The sequence below is a fragment of the Coffea arabica genome, chromosome 6c (assembly GCF_036785885.1).
Source record: "Coffea arabica cultivar ET-39 chromosome 6c, Coffea Arabica ET-39 HiFi, whole genome shotgun sequence".
NCBI lineage: Eukaryota > Viridiplantae > Streptophyta > Magnoliopsida > Gentianales > Rubiaceae > Coffea > Coffea arabica.
In genome coordinates, this window is record NC_092320.1 from 16,259,706 (window position 1) to 16,279,525 (window position 19,820).

At 34.7% G+C, this 19,820-nt stretch overlaps 2 protein-coding genes across 9 annotated transcripts; both read left to right on the plus strand.

The window, feature by feature from the left end:
• The first annotated feature begins 4,151 nt into the window (after positions 1–4,151).
• On the plus strand, positions 4,152–7,980 carry LOC113694293 (putative pentatricopeptide repeat-containing protein At5g52630). Its single transcript, XM_027213201.2, has 4 exons — positions 4,152–6,149; positions 6,339–6,544; positions 6,694–7,079; positions 7,315–7,980. Exon 1 carries the CDS (start codon positions 4,299–4,301, stop codon positions 6,138–6,140), a length of 1,842 nt encoding a protein of 613 aa, XP_027069002.2. The 5' UTR covers positions 4,152–4,298; the 3' UTR covers positions 6,141–6,149; positions 6,339–6,544; positions 6,694–7,079; positions 7,315–7,980.
• Positions 7,981–9,256: 1,276 nt separating this feature from the next.
• On the plus strand, positions 9,257–17,000 carry LOC113694294 (protein DETOXIFICATION 42-like). Of its 8 annotated transcripts, none has more exons than XM_027213205.2 (15): positions 9,257–9,600; positions 9,686–10,037; positions 10,169–10,368; positions 10,513–10,634; positions 11,394–11,603; positions 11,787–11,965; positions 13,002–13,137; positions 13,342–13,438; positions 13,552–13,652; positions 15,007–15,170; positions 15,689–15,760; positions 15,875–15,991; positions 16,069–16,164; positions 16,366–16,487; positions 16,664–17,000. In XM_027213205.2, the coding sequence occupies exons 3-15, from the start codon at positions 10,292–10,294 to the stop codon at positions 16,704–16,706; spliced, it is 1,536 nt and encodes a 511-aa protein (XP_027069006.1). In that variant the 5' UTR covers positions 9,257–9,600; positions 9,686–10,037; positions 10,169–10,291; the 3' UTR covers positions 16,707–17,000. The 8 variants fall into 8 exon arrangements, with proteins under 8 accessions (XP_027069006.1, XP_071909219.1, XP_027069007.1 ...); XM_072053118.1 differs by having other exon boundaries at positions 10,174–10,368; XM_027213206.2 differs by having other exon boundaries at positions 9,686–9,955.
• Positions 17,001–19,820: the final 2,820 nt, after the last annotated feature.

Genomic DNA, 19,820 nt, shown 5'->3' on the forward strand with positions numbered 1-19,820 from the left:
TAAAAATATAAAAAAATAAATTAGCAAATGTATTTATGATGCAAGTGAATTTTTTTTTTGAAAAAATTTGCTATCCAAACTCCTCTCTCCTCCACCCACTGCCATCTCGCCTCCTCCCAAAAAAAAAAAAATCTCTATTTTTTTTTTTTACTTAACCTCCTCAAGAGAAAAAAATTATCCCTCCATTATGTTGAATTTTTTTTCTTTATTTGTGTTCTTCTTTTTTTTTAGCAAATAAATTTTCTTCCACCCATTAGTTCATTTTCTAAATTTTGTACCATCAAATAATTAAGTTTACATAAAATTACGTTCTACTATTATTTTATTTTTAAATATAGGAGATTCGACATTACTTTGTATTGTTTTCATTTGTCATAATTCATCCCATCCAAAAATTTACAATGCCTACATTTACTTATAATTAGTACTAGGGAGGACAGCCCGCGCGACACGTGGGAATTTGGTGTTTGTGATTCAAGATAATTAATAATTATTGTTTAATATTTTATAATATAGGAACTGAAGTATGATGATTTTATCATGTGATTTTAATAGAAAAATTATAAGTTGCATAGTGAGTCAATAAAAATAATGTGCAATAAGACATCCTTATCGTTATATTATATAAGAATCCGTTGTGATCAAAAGTTATGTTTGAATTTCAACTGCAAAGATAAGGGTAGTTTGAAAATGTAAGAATGTTTGAGGTGCAATTGAAAAGTATTCAAAAGTCTCTTCTAAAACTTATCCAAGATGATAAAACATTTTAAAGTATCAATTGGACTTTTCATCTCTCGAATCTATATATGTTCGTGAAAGATCACTCAAGTAATGCTTTTGATTTCTCCCTCGACTTAAACTCAAGCTAAATTATCAAGTCAAGTTTATCCATCAATCACTTTGCGTCCAATCTAATCTAAAATAATTTTATTTTTTACTAACTATTTATATAATTTGGTGGGTATAATACGACTTAATCACATGTTTCTTACAGAGATAATAATGCCAAAAAATGATAGATAGATAAGAAACTTAAGTGATCTTTTTCAAAATTTTGTAGAAACTATTTAGATTTGGTGTTTTTTGCTAGGGGCATTTCTTTATAATCTCATAAATAAGTTCAAATCTGCATAATTGTTAAAGATTTAAATTGAAACTATCTTGATTATAAAAAATTGGTGCAAACAATATTTTCTAAATTTGAAATTGTAGAAAATGGTAAGTAAAATCAGAAGAAATTCCTCATATAAATTTGAATTGCAAACTATAGGTAGAAACTGCTTAATGATATTTTCTAATGTTTACTTGTATAAGTATCCAATATAACATCTCTACTTAATTGACTCGTTTGAACTATGGATAATAGTTGCATCAATCAAATCAAGAAACATTATTTATCATTGTACAGCATACAATTATGAGTAAATGAATTAATACAATGCAATCAAAATGGTGTTGTAGCTAAAGCATTTAAACTCATCAAGTTCCACTACAAATTCTTTTACATAGTATAAAAAATAAATTTTTTGTATTTGAAACTATATAAACAATATAATACAAGAACGAGATCATAACATGGAATGCAAATAGAGTGCAAATGACATCTTAGTACTATGTAGCATGATTAATTTTCTTTTTTAGTTTCAATGAAGTACAAAATTCTAAATTAATAAATTTTACAATCATAAAATTTTCAATTAAAATAAACACAAGTTGAATTTCAAATCATATTACATGAAAAAATAACTACTTGAACCATAATTGCTGGAATGTAGTCAACAGATCTCTAGAGTCAATAATAATAGGAGAAAATTCATGAGAAATAAGGTTATTTGACTTAAATAAATAGATAATATCTTGGCTGAGGAGGAAAAGATGATAAAATTACTTTTTTGATTATTTTAGAAAGTGACAACATTATCTCAAATTGTATTTTGACAGAGACAGAATCTCTGAAATTTACTAAGAAAAACAATACAATTAATTAGTTTTTAGAATTAGAAATATCAAATGGCAAACTATATGGAATTCTTTAATAAACCAATCATCAGAAAAAAAAAACTACAATCGAAGAAGACAAATCTAAAGAACTCACCTCAATTTAAAGGAAAAACTATGTATTCCACCAAATATTTAATAGTCATAATAAAATTAAAGAGGTGAAACCGAAAAAGAAGAAAGGGTATCGGCTAAACATGGGAACATAAATATGATAATGATTGTTCAGATAATAATTAAGTTAATTAATTATAATTAAAATCCAATTATGTAAACATCCAATTAATTTCTTAACGGATGAGAAAGGTTTCAGGAAATTGGAAGACTTGGATGTTAGTATAATAAATGATTAAAAGAACTTTTATGTAATTCTATCAAAATACAAAACAAGTTTTATTCAGTTGTACTTGATACTCAACTTGGCACCAAACATTGTAACATACCAAATCTGCCCCTAACCTTAAATGTCTGAAATGTTATATAAGTAATTATAGTGAAATTAAAGTTATAATGACTTGTACTCAATGTTCCAATTACTCTTCAAATACTCGCGCATTTTTAAAATAGTCTCACCTCTGTGGTTGAAATATAGTCCTAAACTCGTTCTTATATTTAAGGGAAAAGTTATGCATTCCACCAAATATTTAATAGCCATAATAAAATCAAAGAGGTGAAACCGAAAAAGAAGAAAGGATATCAGTTAAATATGGGGACATAAATATGATAATGATTGTTCAGATAATAATTAAGTTAATTAATTGTAATTAAAATCCAATTATGTAAACATTCAATTAATTTCTTAATGGATAAAAAAGGTTTTAAGAAATTTGAAGGCTTCGATGTTAATATAATAAATGATTAAAAGGACTTTTATGTAATTCTATCAAAATACAAGCTTTATTCAATTGTATTTGATATTCAACTTGACACCAAACATTGTAACATACCAAATCTGCCCCTAATCTTAAATGTTTGAAAGGTTATATAAGTAATTATAGTGAAATTAAAGCTATAATGACTTGTACTCAATGTTCCAATTACTCTTCAAGCACTCTCACATTCCCAAAATAGCATCACCCCTGCGGTTGAAATCTAGTCCTAAACTCGTTCTATCAAAATACAAGGTTTATTCAATTGTACCTGATACTCAATTTGGCACCAAACATTGTAACATACCAAACCTGCCCCTAACCTTAAATGTCTGAAAGGTTATATAAGTAATTATAATGAAATTAAAACTATAATGACTTGTACTCAATGTTCCAATTATTCTTCAAACACTCTCACATTCCCAAAATAGTCTCACCCTTGCGATTGAAATCTAATATCAAATTCGTTCTTATATAGTATAAGCATAAGGAAATTATCAATCAATTATATTCTAATTTATTTTGTCCATTTTTTTCAATATAATAAATTTTAAAAAATTATACTCTATATCCTTATTAAAAATTTCGAAATAAATTATTCATTTATTACAATCACATTCACATGCTAGTTAGTTGGACATATTTTTGTTCATTTTCTTCTAATGAATTTTTTCTTGTTTGATTATTTTGTATACAATTCTTTATAAGTAATTAAATATTAATATTTTTTTCTAATAATTTTATTTCACTCATTTGCTACTTCACCACCATGAATTTTTTTTTTTGTTATCGTCAATTTATCTATATTATCCTACTCTATCCTAATCTAAAGGGAAGACATGAATGAACTTACAGGAATCGATGAGCATCGAACTACTATCAGACCAAATCCCACCCCACGAAACCCTTCCCCACCAAAAAAAAAAAAAAAAAGCTTAGTATGAAGGACTGCTAGTTTAAGCCATGAGTTTAGTACAATTGGCAAGAGGGTTGCTAATACCAACAACAGATCTAATTTTTTTTTTAAGACCAACAACAAATCTCAAATTCAACTTTTATATGTAACGTCTTGAAAAGTTCTAAATTAGGTTTTCACTCCAGAGTAAAAGTCTGGATAATTAGTGTCACTGAGGGTAGGGATACGATTACTCAAAGCTAAGGAAAAAAAAAAAAGACTGCTAGTCAAAGTGAGATAAAAATTATAGCATAAACTGTGAATCTCACTATAGTTTAAGGGGAGTTTCCTAAACTACACGAACGATACAAAATTACAAATAATAGGCTAAAATATTCACTATGAGAAAATCCCTCAAATCCAAATTCCACAATTTCCCTCCATTTTGTGTCTCTGTCCCTTCACTTCAGTCCGTACCAACGAACAGACGGTTGGTTCCCCAACACCAGCGCCTTTAGCTCCAGTTCCACCTTGTGATGGTTCTCCCTCTCCTCCAAGATCCACCCCAATTCTCGCGCCCATCACCACCTATTCAGACCCTTCCCTATAAACCTCCCAAAAACCCATTAAACCAGCAAAGTTTTCAGGAGAACTTCAGGATAATATGCAATTTCTTGCTTTCCCTTACTCGCTCAGGCTCCCTTCTCAAAGGCCAAGCCTTGCATTCCCACATCGTCAAGTCTGGGATTCAGATAATTCCATTAGTTTCCCACCACTTAATCAACTTGTATTCAAAGCTTCAACGCCCATTTGACTCCCAGTTTGTTTTCGAGGAAGCACCTTTTAAGTCATCAACCACCTGGAGCTCTATGATTTCCACGTTTGCCCAAAATGATCTGCCTATTTTAGCATTATCGTACTTCCGGGCAATGCTTTATAATGGGTTTGCTCCAGATGAGCATATTTTGCCTAGCGCTGTTAAGGCTTGTGCGATCATGAGTAGGCATGATGTTGGGATGTCAATGCATTGTCTTGCAGTGAAAAATGCAATGAATTTGGACGTGTATGTTGGAAGTTCTTTGGTGGATATGTACGCAAAATGTGCGGAATTGGGGTATGCGAGGAAGTTGTTTGACGAAATGCCTGAGAGAAACATTGTCTCGTGGAGTGGGATGATCTATGGGTATGCGCAGATGGGGGAGGATAATGAAGCTTTGGGTCTTTTTAAGAGGGCGTTGGAGGGGGGTTTGAGTTTAAACGACTTTACCTTTTCAAGTGTGATTCGTGTTTGTGGAAATTCTACGTTGCTGGAGTTGGGGAGACAAATGCATAGCTTGTGTGTGAAGATGAATTGTGATTCTTCGAGTTTTGTGGGAAGTTCTTTGATATCTCTGTACTCGAAGTGCGGCGTTGTAGAGAATGCTTGTCAGGTTTTCAATGAGGTAGTTGATAAGAATTTAGGAATGTGGAATTCAATGTTGATTGCTTGTGCTCAACATGGACACACAAAGAAGGTGTTTGAGTTGTTTGGGAGAATGAAGAGTTGTGGGATGAAGCCAAATTTTATAACCATTTTGTGTGTGCTTTATGCGTGCAGTCATGCGGGGCTAGTCAAAGAAGGTAACTACTATTTTGGATTAATGAAGGAGTATGGCATTGAGCCAGGGGATCAGCATTATGCTTCCATGGTGGACTTGCTTGGGCGAGCTGGGAAATTGGAGGAGGCTACGAAGCTTATCAAGGAAATGCCAATTCAACCAACAGAATCTGTATGGGGAGCTCTACTGACCGGCTGCCGACTTCATGGTAATACTGAGTTGGCGGCCTATGCAGCTGATAGGATCCTTGAATTAGGTTCAGTAAGTTCAGGCTTTAACGTTCTGTTATCAAATGCTTATGCAGCTGTTGGTAGGTATGAAGAAGCGGCCAAAGCCAGAAAGATGTTAAGGGATCGAGGAGTGAAGAAAGAAACTGGTTTAAGTTGGGTTGAGGAAGGAAATAAGGTCCATACATTTGCTGCAGGGGAAAGGCAACATTTTAAATCTAAGGAAATTTATGAAAAACTTGGGGAACTAGAGAATGAAATGGAGCTAGCTGGCTATGTTATGGACACCAGTCAAGTGTTGCGAGCAGTTGGCAATGAAGAGAAGAGTGAAGCAATTAGGTATCATAGTGAAAGATTAGCTATTGCATTTGCACTAATAACCTTTCCACCTGAAAGGCCAATTAGAATTATGAAGAACTTGCGAGTTTGTGGTGATTGTCACACAGCTATTAAGTTTATGTCGAAGTGCACCGGAAGATTAATCATTGTGAGAGATAACAAGCGGTTCCATCATTTTTCGGGTGGGGAATGTTCCTGTGGTGATTATTGGTGATATTAAGTGGTAAGGATTTCTACCTAATTGGTTATTTGTAATATTAAGTGATAATTAATTGGTAATCTCATTCTCTGAAAAAATAAAGGACCAATAACAAGAATAATCATTGCTACTTTCCATTCAGAGAAAGTGTTCTTTTGGTCAAGTAATTTCTTCTGATTAAGATGCTGAACTTGATTATTTTGAGGCTGGCAGGGTACCAGTGAAAGGTGTTGTAGGAGGAGAGAGGGACTTCATGCAAGATCTTTCTCTTTTCTCTGGTAGGGAACTTCATGCCCTTAATAAACAAGTGAAACCCTGTTTCTGAGAGGTTGCCCATTTTTGGATCAAAAGGCCAATTTAGCACTTTTTTACAAGTAAAATTCATCAACTTCCAGCGTGAGAGTGATTTAATCCAGAAGGTACTCTCCCCCACCCCCCACCCGACCCCTTTCTCACTTCCATGAGTTTCAACAATAATAGCCCGGCAGTTTTTTGATTCATTCATGCATACCAGTCTGTGAAGTTTTAACTTTGAGTACTTACTAATGCTGGAGATGCTCTCCTTAAGGTTGGGGAAAGCAGAAGTATGAGATTTGGAAGTTCCAGACTTCCAGTCCACCATGTTAATTATCTGCAAGATAGCACCGTCGGCCGTGTAGCTGCCTTGAGTTTACAAATGCAATGGCTGTTTGTTGTTGACTTGCAGCTTATTCTGCTTACAAAATGATGAAGCCAATTGGATATTCCATTTTTTGAGACTGAGGTACTGTTTAATTGTTAATACTCTGTATTAGTCAGTGTTGGTGCATTGTACAAGAAGTCTGGCATGGCATTGAAGTTGCTTAGTCGTCAGAAAGCGAAAAGTTTTTGCTGAACTTGAAAAAGCAGGAGTTCAAATTGTCTTTGCTGGAGCTTGCTGCTTGTAGAGTTTAAAAGAACTGGAGAGATATCAAGGTATAAAATGGAAACTCCTTTACTTTAGAATATGCAGTTCCATCACAAAGTAAGGGCTGCCTTCCGCAAAAAGATAAAAGCAATGATTTTTTTTTGGTAAATAAAGGAATGATGCTACAAGTAGTTTATATTATTGGTCTGATACTTAGCAGTCCTTTTAATATGGATTCCAGCATTATTGAAATCAATGAAAAAGTATTTTGGATCCCTCCATAATTGGTCTTTTCTGCTGTAGGTACCTACATAATTGCAGAATATGATTTTTGAGACATAAATGGCATGTGCGGAGGATTTGGTACTTTTTTGCTTTAAGTTTTGGGCACAGGGCTGCAGAGTGATTGCTAAGATCACGGCAAGACGTGCAGATCTAGAAGTGCAAGGTCTGCAAGATCACCTTTCATCAGGCAATTCTTTTGTGTTCTACCCAATCATGTATTGCATCTGGGGCATATGTTTCTTTGGGAGTTTCAGTGTTGTCTGCTGAAGGATGCAAGCCATGAAATCTTACGTGTGGTCGAGGGACACAATTGCCTCCAGCATCATCAAGATTCTAATCATTAATTGGCTCTCTGGATGTTGCAGTGCAGGAGACGTTTCAAACCCGGTTGCTTGCTTGCTCATTGGTCACGCGATCAATATGTTATCGAATGTACGTAAAAGAATTGGTATATTGCAGTGACGGTAAAAAAGGAATTTAGGTCTTATTCCAAAACATAGAAGGACACGGCCGTAAATGTGTGGTAAAATTAGTCTCAAACTGGGAGGCCGTGATTTCTAGTAGCCTGCCGTCCTCTAGTTTTGTAAGCTTAATCAAGCGAAATTGGCTCGTCTCACAATTGTCGTATCCTATATGTCATCAGTTCGAAGTTAGCTATGATAATGCGCTTGCGTTCTTGGGCAAGCTACGAGGTACATTAGTCTTCTAACTAAATAGACTTATTAAAGATCAATTAATAGACTTATTAAATAGCTGATCTGGACAGCAAATAATTTCTTCGCTGCATTAAATCACATGGGACAAGTGCCACTCGAAATAGAATCACACTAATAGAATTAATTTTGACTAATGATGTATTATTGTTGGCACTCCAAAAAAAAACCCTCCAAGCACTCCTCTTTTCTTTTCTGCTTAATGAAATAACACGTAAACTTACAAAATGATTTAGAAAACAAATTTACCCCTCCATACATTCACCACTAACTTTATCTACTTTAATGTCAAATTGTTTGGATACTAGTAATGAAGTAAATTCCTAATAACTATCGATATTTTTCAATATCGTGTGCCTATAAATTATTTTGTAATTCTTGAATAAAGCACTAACCTTCAAGATTTCATTCTATAGGACCGAGAGAGACTCGATCTAGCCGCAAAAAGAATGTTTGGTTTGAAATTTTCTATTGCTTCATTTTTGTGGAGTTTTACAACTTTGAAAGTATTGTGCGTATGCTTATGTGTGTGTGTGCGCGCGCGCGCGCTTTTTCTTTTTTTTTTTAAATTAAAACTTTATAGTCAAGGGTATAGATAGGCCTATCAACGGGCCAGGATCCGGACCGAAATTCATTATTCCGGATCCGGACCCGGCATATCATATTGGACCTGGATTCGACCCATTTACCCGACGGGTCTTCTACTCTATATTTCGAATTCGGATCCGACAGATCTCAGATCCGAGTCGGGTCGGCCCGAAAAAAATTATCAAAAACTTATAATTTCTAATAAAAATGAGAAAAAAATATATTTGTAAACTAATTTCTAACTAATATAAAAAAAACCAAATAAGAAAAGAAATCAAATTGACTTTACTCAAATACATCACCCTAATCTAATTATATTGATAAATATATATTTTAAATTATTAATCCATTTATATCCGGATCTAGGTCTAATACGGGCCGGAATACTATATTCCGTATCCGACCCATTTTTTTATTTGATAAAATGGATTCGGATCCGGATAACGGAATTAAATCCCTACTCGTACTCGCAAAAAATTCACGGATCAAGTCCGGGACCCCCGTTGACAGGCCTAGGTATAGAGGCCTCCATGAAATAAATGCAAAGTGATTATTATTAACTATACCTTGGGGGTATTATTGGTACTTAAACTTTTAGAGAACCTTATGGATGTTGACGCCATTTTAAACAACACTGACCAACATGGAGTTTGTTTTCCTATTAGCTTACTACGTCCGAACAATTTGTGTGCGGGTGGGTCTCATCCGCCACTATCACTGGTGCAAAGCGTTTGGAGCATGAATCCTCTGGACACCACTCGAAGTTGGAAACGAATATGGGAAAGCACACCTGAAAAATTGACTCAAACATCTTTTTCAGATAACATCTTGAAAGGGACAGAAGAAACACAAGGAAATTAAACAATCCAACTATCACATCATAGTCCGAGATATATATAATTTCTTGCTCTCAAAATTTTTTTTCCAATATAGAACTCGCGTTTGCATGGTTTTTCTTTTGGCTTGTTTCTTGGAAACATTTCTGAACAATCAATTGCTTAAGGTGATATCCTATGCTAAACCCACTTTCAATTTTTGCTAATTTCCATCTGACGATCCAATTGTACATGCATGGATTTTTCCCACAGGACAGGTGGTGGAATTGCTGGGGATTTTGGATATCAGACAGTGGAAGGTTCCCTCCCCTTAAAATATTGGACCTGCCTCTCTTGCGCCCTTTTAAAAGTCCTCCTCGAACTTTTCTGGGGCTGCCATTACTGAGGAAGGTCTATACGCTCCCTGAGTCAAACCGGCACTTCCAACCAACCTCCATCTCATGTGCTGACCGTTCCAGTGCTTGCCTGTTAAGCATTCTTAGATACTTGAGTTTTTTACTTTTTTACCCAAGTCTTTCTGGGGTACCTCCTTTGAACTCTTCGTGGATTCAAGAATCAAGATTCTTTTCAATTTTTCGTTACATAAAGTAGGAAGAGTTATTAGGTGATCAGTTCTTGATTCTTTGAGTTTGTTCTTCTTTCCGTATTCTTGTTGTGTTTGTTAGAAACCAGTAAAGTTTTCTTGCTGGAATTGAATTCCTTTTCTGTTATTTGACACTTTTTCCTGGAACCCAGTTCAGTGTTCTTGGTAAACTTGGAGCCTTTTCTGATCATTTTGGGTGTCTGGGATGCTGAAGTTAATGCGGTGAGCTTTACTCAAGTTTAAAGCTTGAGAGCTTTGGAGGCCTTTACTCAGCCATGTCAGACTATGATGTCTTGTATCTGTATAGAAATATGGGCGAGAATCCTGTATGGGGTCTGTTTAAGAACATAAGGTACTGATTGATTTTGAAAAGGCTTGTGTTGTTTTCGTCAATTGTTTGTATGATGGTTGCTCTTTTAACTTTTTAGGTGGGGAGGGAATATAAGGTCTCTTGTTAGATAGATATTTAATTTGAAGTTGATAATGTGTGGTGCAGAAATGTTTTCAAGAAGGACGAGTTAGGAGTGGAAATTGCACAGATTGCAATACCTGCAGCAATGGCCTTAGCTGCTGACCCAATTGCTTCTTTAGTTGATACAGCTTTCATTGGTCATATAGGTTTGTTCCTTTCTTCCTGGTGTTCTTTCATCACTGCTGATACTTTACTGATGGTCTTATGTGATCGCATTTTCATTCTGAAAGTTGTGCTGTACTTTGTCCTGTTTAATCAATAAAGATTCTTTGTTCCATCCATAATTGAAAAACGTACATGAAAACTTGAGGCTTCTTTGTGCTATAGTGAAAAATTGTGCTTTTGGAGGTAATGAAAACATGTAAAGGGACTTGACACTCCAGAAAACATCAATCAGCTGAAAACAATTACCCTTCTAAGAATACCATATGACATTTTTATAAATACCAAAAAGATTTGGTTTCTGCTACTCTGGCATTGAAACATCAATTTGCATTGGACCTGCTTTTGATAAATCATATAAAAAGATTGCTAGTTTAATTTGAAGTATATTCTTTGCACATTTGCTTCTAGTTTCTGGTCAAATCTTCAGATTCTTAGAACTAGAGCTATGTTTATTGCAAAGCTACCTAGGCTTGTGGCTGTGTTTGCAATTCACCACTTTCTTCTTCTTCTTCTTCTTTTTTTGTTAAACTGCTCTCAGATGAATGCAGCAGCAAAGGGAATGTACTTCTCTGCTTTTTTCTTTTCTGAACTGGTTATGTTGAATACCGTTGTAGCTCTTGTAAAATATTAATTATATGCAACCTAAGTCATATCTTTCCTCTTGCTTTTTACGTATTGGGTCTTGGAAAGTCGCTAGTGGTAACCTAATTGTCTGACTGATTCATCATAACTGCATGTAGGTCCAGTGGAACTTGCGGCTGTAGGTGTCGCCATTGCTGTATTTAACCAAGCATCAAAAATTGCAATATTCCCACTCGTTAGTGTGACAACTTCTTTTGTTGCTGAAGAAGATGCTACTAAAAGTTTGAGCATTGATTCACAAGAAATTGAAATAGTGGAGAATGGTTTTGCTGCAGATGGCGAAAAGGAAGAGTTGCTACCGAAAGTGGGTAAGGCTTTGACTATTTTTCTCTTTGTCATCCGTAGAAAAAAGTGCTGTGATAATTCCTTTTTTGTTGAAAATATGAAAATTCACTTTTTCAATGTTATCTATTTGATTACAGTTGTTAGTTAAATAAGCAATCTTGCTCCTGCTGTTGTGAACTTTTCCGATGTTCTCTACCTTGATACAGAATTGAGTAGCAAATCATTCAGCAGTAGCCAAGGGAAGGTGGTTGATGGTAGGCGGAACAGCAGGCATAACTCTTCTGCTTCATCAGCATTGCTCATAGGTTGTATACTTGGTATCATCCAAGCAATTTTCCTCATTTTTGCTGCAAAACCCTTGTTAAACTACATGGGTGTAGAATCTGTAAGTTAATCTTCTTAATATTAGTAATCACTTATGGTTCTTTCACACAGCCTTCACCATTTTTTAGGTGGTCTCCTCAGTATAAACAGAACATCTCATAGCTCAACTTGAATGAAGTTTCTTCTTGTTGATATTCAAATTTTGTTTAAGTTGTTTCCTATATGAGTGAAGTCGTTAAAAAGAATCCATGGAGCAACTCTTTAAGAATCAGATATACTCTTTAAGCAGGGCGTTTTGCTTTTTCTAATTTACTTCATGTCTTTCAAATTTGAAAGATAAATAGTCTGGTGGAACAGAAATATTAAGTTGTATTTTTGGTTTAATCCCTATCTTGCACCTAGTTCTTCATCAGTAGATTTTATGGAATTGTAAGAAGCAATACATGATACCTCACCTGAATGTTATACATCTCACCATGTTGAATGTATTGTGACTATTAAGCATTGTACCAGATTCTTGTTGAGACCTCCATTTGTACTTTCAAATTTAACTCATCAACCTTGTTTTGGAGAAGAAGAATCTTCTCTTCAAGTCTAATCTTTAGCTTACAAGATGTAGGTCATTTGTCCATCTGGGGAGATGGTACTTCTTTTGCTTTAAGATCTATATCTAAGCTAGGATCAATTCAAATTTTATCAAGATTTCTATGAGTTATTCAGTTGTTTCTTGCAAACAGAGCAACTGGGTGTGTATTATTGTAATGACCAAAGTTGTTTTTTTCATTTCTCACTGATGAGGATATAAATTAATACCCAAAGCTGTAATATTGTCAAGTTTGTTCCTTAGCCTTGAATGTGTGAGTATCTGCTCTGTACTTTCAAAATTCAAAATTTTCTTAAGGATTAGAATGTAATTGGGTTTTGGAGTAGTCAGTTGATGTTTCATAAAGATAACTGATTATACAATATTATCTAATGCAGGATTGCTTACATTTCTACAAATACCATTTTATCTTACTTGTCACAGTATCCACTGTATCATCAATGATCATTACTGCAACCAAATGAAATAACAGTGCTTTGTTTTCTCCATGTAGAATTCACCTATGCTGAACCCAGCCCAAAAGTACTTAATAGTGAGGTCACTTGGCGCTCCAGCTGTCCTCCTTTCCTTGGCCATGCAGGGTGTCTTTCGTGGATTCAAGGATACAAAAACCCCTCTTTATGCAACCAGTAAGCAAGCTTTGAAGTTTCTTAGGCACCTTTTTTTTCTGACTAATATTTATGTTTCTCTTGCTTTTGGGGTACTAGTGGACAAATGAATCAGACTAGTTTTATACATTTACTATCTTTTGTGACAGATTTTTACCAATCTGCTCTTGTATGTGAAAATTGTTACCCTATGCAATTAGGCTGACATTGTTTACTGGAACGCAGTGATTGGAGATCTGACAAACATAATTCTGGACCCAATATTCATTTTCCTGTTTGGTTTAGGTGTTACTGGTGCAGCCGTTGCCCATGTTATCTCCCAGTAAGATTTAAGTTTCACCTGTTGTAAATTATTTGTAATTTTATCTAAACTTGTAATTTTTGTATTATTTGCTCATTTTAGTTTCTTCTCATTTGGTCTTTAAATAATTGCAGGTACTTTATTTCCCTAATACTTATGTGGAGATTAATGAGTGAAGTAGATCTTTTAGCCCCTAGTATCAAAGATCTGCAGTTGGGTCGGTTTCTTAAGAATGGTGAGTAATGTCTGATGCTAAAGACATCAATCCATTATTTGTGTTGTCCAACATCATATACCTCCTGTAACCTGCATGATGGGGGAGTTTCTTTATCACCTTAGAACTGCAGGGTTGTTGCTGATTGAACGCATAAGCCAGGTGGAATACTTCTTCCTTGCCAATCCATAAACAATTTACCAACTAAGCATATTGACAACTTTTATTTCAGTATATAAATTAAAATATGAGATTTGAGTTATCACTTGAGTTGGTGAAATTTGGTATTGGATTTAATTCTGTTGTGGAATAATTGATTTTTCAGAAAACAAAACCAGTAACTTAGTCTTTCGGATCTATGCTTCTAGTCACACCACCACACATGGTATAAAAGATAATAACCTGCCTCTTTAATAATGTCACAAGAAGCTTCTCCTTAAGTGGACTGCTATGCAAGTATTTATACTTCTCTTTCTAAGAGTAACAATAGGGTAATTCTGTTGAAGCATGGTGAAAATAATTTTTGATGCTCTACGTGCCCCATTTATGGGTCCAATTCTTCTTCCTTTGACTAGCAGTCAACCAATACTCGTTGCTATTACCTTAATGCAAGAAAAGAGCTAGCTTCCATCAATGCTTGTTTGTATAAATTGGTACCTTTTGAATTGAATACAACCAGGGATGTAGGCAAATATCCATGCACATATTGTAGACCTGCAATTAGCAGTCTCATGCTGAAAAGGAAGTGATAACTGACATATAACTTGTACAACAATTATCTCTTACTTTTATCATACCCAGAGTTTACAAGTGAAATCGGACACCACTCAAGTATGTTTGCATGGCCCTAAAAATGCAAATCCTTCTCCATACCTGCAAAAGGAGAAAAGAAGAGAAAAAATATATTGGGATGATAGTTTCATGATAGTTATTGAATCTTCTTTGCAGTATAAATGATGCTTTGCATGGTTCAAAGGAAAAAGTTTGCAAAGACATACTATTGTTCAATTTGTTAAAAATAAATGAAAATTTTGTGAAGGAAAAACCAGGATGGTAAGTAATTCATAAAAGCTTTATTTCTCGATTAGCAGAGTGTCTACCTGCAACATGACATAGTTTCTAAATTCTTCATCTGTTCTAGCAATTGAAATTTGTAGTTTTGTACTCTCAGTATCTGGTTTTGCAAATGAAACCATTTATTTCATGAAATTTTCAATCAAATACACTATATTTGATCTCTTGGCTGATTTACCATGTATGCTTATTTGTCTCTTCCTCTCTTCCCCCAAAGCATTCACTTAACTTCTTCCGGCTGTTTATAGATGGAAATGTATATGCATGGAAATACTAATTTATTTTGCATACTTGGGATCAGGATTTCTGCTATTATTGAGAGTCATAGCAGCAACATTCTGCGTAACCTTGGCAGCTTCATTGGCTGCAAGGGTGGGATCAACATCGATGGCTGCTTTCCAGGTCTGCTTGCAGGTTTGGCTGGCAACCTCATTACTTGCTGATGGATTAGCCGTATCGGGACAAGTAAGGATCATTAATTCAGTTTACATTAATTGTCTTTTGTTTTTGATAAATGATGCAATTTATTATTAGTTAATCTGTACTTAATTTTTCTTATCTGAGGCTTAAAGAAGCACACTCAACTTAAAGATGATGACCGCTGAATAATGTCTAGAAAATTGGAACCATAGGGGTTATGTATATAATCTGAGAGTTCGTGATCATCTATAACTAGTATATTCTAACTATAAGCATGTGAAATGTATGTGAATGAGTCTGTTTCTTGTCCAAACTATTTGAAATATCATTTCAAGCATAACAAGTATTTAGCAGTCCAAGCACTAGAAAAGCTGATTAATTCATTTAAGGCCGAAGCTAGATAACTCATTCAACGCCATGTTTAAGTCTTACTTTTGAGTGGACTAATTCCTTTGTTCTGCATAATATTCAACGCTTTATCCCATTTTTTGCTCAAGTTTTAGAAAGTACTTTTGATTTGTTGGTGTTAAGACATAGGTAGCTTTGTTTTAATTGTTTTGCAGGCCATTCTTGCCAGTGCATTTGCAAAAAATGACTACGAGAGAGCCACAACTACTGCCTCTCGTGTCTTACAGGTACTTCCACTGTTTATACTTTAAGAACTTCTTGTTACTTTCATTCATCTCTGCCTTTTTCTTAAATTTTTTTCCTATCTATATTCTGTACTGACAAGATCTTCAACTCTGCAGTTGGGATTGGTACTTGGGCTGGTTCTTTCACTCATTGTCATTGTTATACTGAAATATGCATCAACAATTTTCACAGCAGATATAAATGTTCTCCATCTTTTAAGTTTGGGCATCCCGGTATATTTTGCTTTCCACGAAGATCTTCTTTTAAGTTTCCAGTGTCGGTTAAAATGTATACTAACGGTTGAATGCAGTTTGTTGTAGTGACGCAGCCAATTAACTCTGTGGCCTTTGTTTTTGATGGAATAAACTATGGAGCATCTGATTTTTCTTATTCTGCCTACTCCATGGCAAGTTTCAACCCTTCAACTTTTCCTTTCTATTCGTGATGCTTGTCTAGAGAGAAGTCTTGTGCATTTCCTCGTACTCCTGTCCATCATGTCTATCATATGATATTTTGCCAGTATGAGCAGCACAAGTTAAAAAGAAATTTCCCTGCTTCTCAAGAAACCATAGACAAAGTTTAGCTTATCTTGTATTTTCTCCTGCAGATTTCTGTGGCAGCAGTGAGTATAATACTCTTGCTACTGCTGTCCTCGAGATTTGGTTTTGTTGGTATATGGCTTGCATTATCTATCTTCATGAGTTTGCGGGCGTTAGCTGGATTTTGGAGGTAATCTGGCATTGGTTAATGGTTATTTCTCCATAATCAATAGAAAAGAAACACTCTTTTTTCCCTTGTAGCTACAGGGGAGAACCTTTCCCTTCACATTTCCATGCAGGCTATAATTTCATGAAATTTTGTCAAATATCTAAATTGTTACTTAATTTCCATTTTTACACCTGCAGGATAGGAACCAGAACAGGACCTTGGCGCTATCTCCGGGGATAATTTCTGCTGATTATAGCTGGATTTGCACCACCTCATTTTTCTTGGTTTTGGAAGAATTCCTGCCATCATTTAGGAATATGTGGCTGATAATATTAGATGGCCATAATATTAGTAGGTATAAATCACTACTTTCATTCCTTGTTGTATCAATAGCATCTTGAGAGCTGTATGAGGCAAATGATATCCATATGATCAATGTGTTTGTAAAACTGCCAAAAGCCAAAAAAAGCAAATAACAAAAAAAAAAAAAGAAGAAGGAAATGGAGGAGGAAAAATTAGGTTAGATTTTCTTCATATCTTTTTTCCTTTTAAGCAAAATGTTAGATTACATTAGAGCCATAAGAACCTTACTATGCTTTCTCTGTCAAGTTTTAATGAGAGGTGTCAGTGTGCAAAATCTAAAGACGTGGAACTGATAGCAAGATATATATCACGCCTCTTGCCCTCTACGGCTGGGGGCAGCATAACAGCGTTAACGTTTTTAGTACCCGCACTATACCTGCCATCTGCGAGATCGCAACCTATCTCCTCAAGGCGTGAAAATGGAATCTGTTTGGTATCACGCCTCATCACTCCACCTAAGAAAGGCGGAAAGTCATGCCTAACTCCTAAAGGGGTGTTTTTGGACTCCACTTAAAAGTCTGACTAATTTTTAATGAGATAAAAGCACCCCTTCATGAGATAAAAACTAGAATAAGCATTTTTATTCCCTTTTAAATTTCTTTGACCCATTATGGCATATAATATATCGAGGTATTATTTTACAAAACATGTATCCAAAACACATAATTCAGATATTAAATTTTTGAAAAAGTAAAATTAATTAGAAAAAAAATGCAAATGCAAAGTAAGATAATAATTTTTAGTGTGTGTGTATATATGTGTGTGTGTGTGTTAGATTAGGTGGAATATAAGTGTGTTAACGAGCTGTTAAATAATCCCCTTTATTTCAAAGAGAATCAATGAGAATCCATTTCCAACCACCTGTTTGAAGTATATAAGCAAAAAAGAAAGTACCAAATTATTTGAGATAAATTGTCTTACAACCGATGGCCACATAAATTTGTAAGCTTGAATTTTTGCCTGCACCAGCTATAACTACAACAAAAAAAAAAAAGAAAAGAAAAGAAAAAGTACAACAGAAACCAACAAAAGGGCAGTAGACAAAGCCCCACAACTAGGGATGGCAATGGGGGCGGGTGCCCACGGGGGCTAATGGGGAGGGGGTGGGGCGGGGGCGGGGGGAATTTTTTCCCCCCGTTTAGAAACGGGGCTGGGGACGGGGGAGTGTACCCCCGCCCCGCCACCCGCTTTAAAAAAATAAATATATAAAATATATATGTATATAATTATTATATAATATATAATTTAATTAGTTACAAACTTATGATAATGATATTATTAGTTATATGTATTATATGATGTCTATTAGTATATATAATATAATTGATATTATTAATTATACTAATAATTATATATGTTTACTAATACAAATTATTAATTGGTTATACTAAATTTAGTAATACATTTATACTAAATCCCTGATTACACTTAATACAATAACATTTTTTTCTTAAAAAAAACACAAGCACAATAATGAATTAGTGATTGTATTTGTGCCAAAAGTGAAAACTTGACTACTTTAGTTATATTTATTTCATCATGTTGGATTGTATTCAAATAATTTTTGTTTGATTGTTTTTATAAGTTTCAATTGTAAAATTACAATGAATAATAATTTGATGATATATTGATATTTTAGTACTTGATTATTTGCTAAAATTTAACCATAATAAAATTATATAACAAATTTTTATTAGCCCCGTGAAGGCACCCGCGGGGGAAGCGGGGACGGGACGGGGGGAGCAGGGGACAGGGGATGGGGCGGGGGGAGTTTGTAGGCAGCGGGGCGAGGGATGGGGGAGGGTCCCCCGCCTCAACCCCGACCCCTCCCCCGCCCCGTTGCCATCCCTACCAACAACTCATTTCATAACTAATTTCTTTCAAATATCAATTAATAATCTAATCTTCAAAGGCCAAGTATTATGTACGATTTAAACTGGTGAATATACCTAACAGAAACAATGGGAAAATATTTTCATCCGACTTCTTTTAGAGGATGAAAAGGAAACTTGAAAAAGGAATAACGGCGCCGTTCTTAACTGCTAGTGTATAATAGCTAGTTTTAGAAAATCGGAATAAAAAAGTATTGCAATAGATTCTTTTGATTTTTTTTTTTTAGTTTTTTAGGCTAAAAAATCTAAAATAAAATTGGGATATGAAAAGCAGTTGAGAATACAAAATATGTTATTTTAAAATGAAAATTTAAAATCAAGTCTTGAAAATTATTTGAGGACCACATCACGGAATAAATTGTTTAGGATGATAATTAGCTCCACTCATTGTGTTTTGATGCTACTAATGGTTATTTCCAAAATTAGGTGCCTTCATCCACCAAAACCACTCATATTAATACTACTGTGTGGCTCATATTTAAACCCTAAACCTACCAATGGATCAGACCCAATGACAATTGATTTGATCATGGCTAACCACTATACTATACCCACCTCTCCCCCCCCCCCCCCTTCTCCCTCTTTGCATCACCATGAAAATAAAATTTAAAGAAGAAGAAGAATTTTGTGTAGTGCTTGATGGACCATATACAAAGATGTTAGATAAATTGTTTTTGGGATGAAAAGTATCTTTCTGTGCATGTAAAATGACATATACTCCGTATTTGAATGCTGTGTACGTGACCAATCTCAGCTCTATGGTGCCACATTTTTCATCTTTAATTTTTTATCTTAATTTTTTTTTCGGATATATATGAAGCGAATGGTCGATAAATAAAAGAAGAAAACAAAACTTAAAAAAAAAACCCAAAAAAAAAGGAAAGAAAAGTAAAGAAGGTTGTGATACATTTTTCATCTTTAACATCATCATTTCCTGATATGATCTCAGAGAATCTCAATCCCTTTAACCTTTGTCTGAGGACTCTTAAGGTAAGTACTCTGCATTGCATAACAAACATGGCACAGCCGCATAGAACATTCTTGTTTAACAAATATTATTATTAGAAGTGGCAAAATGGATTCATATCCACTAATCCAT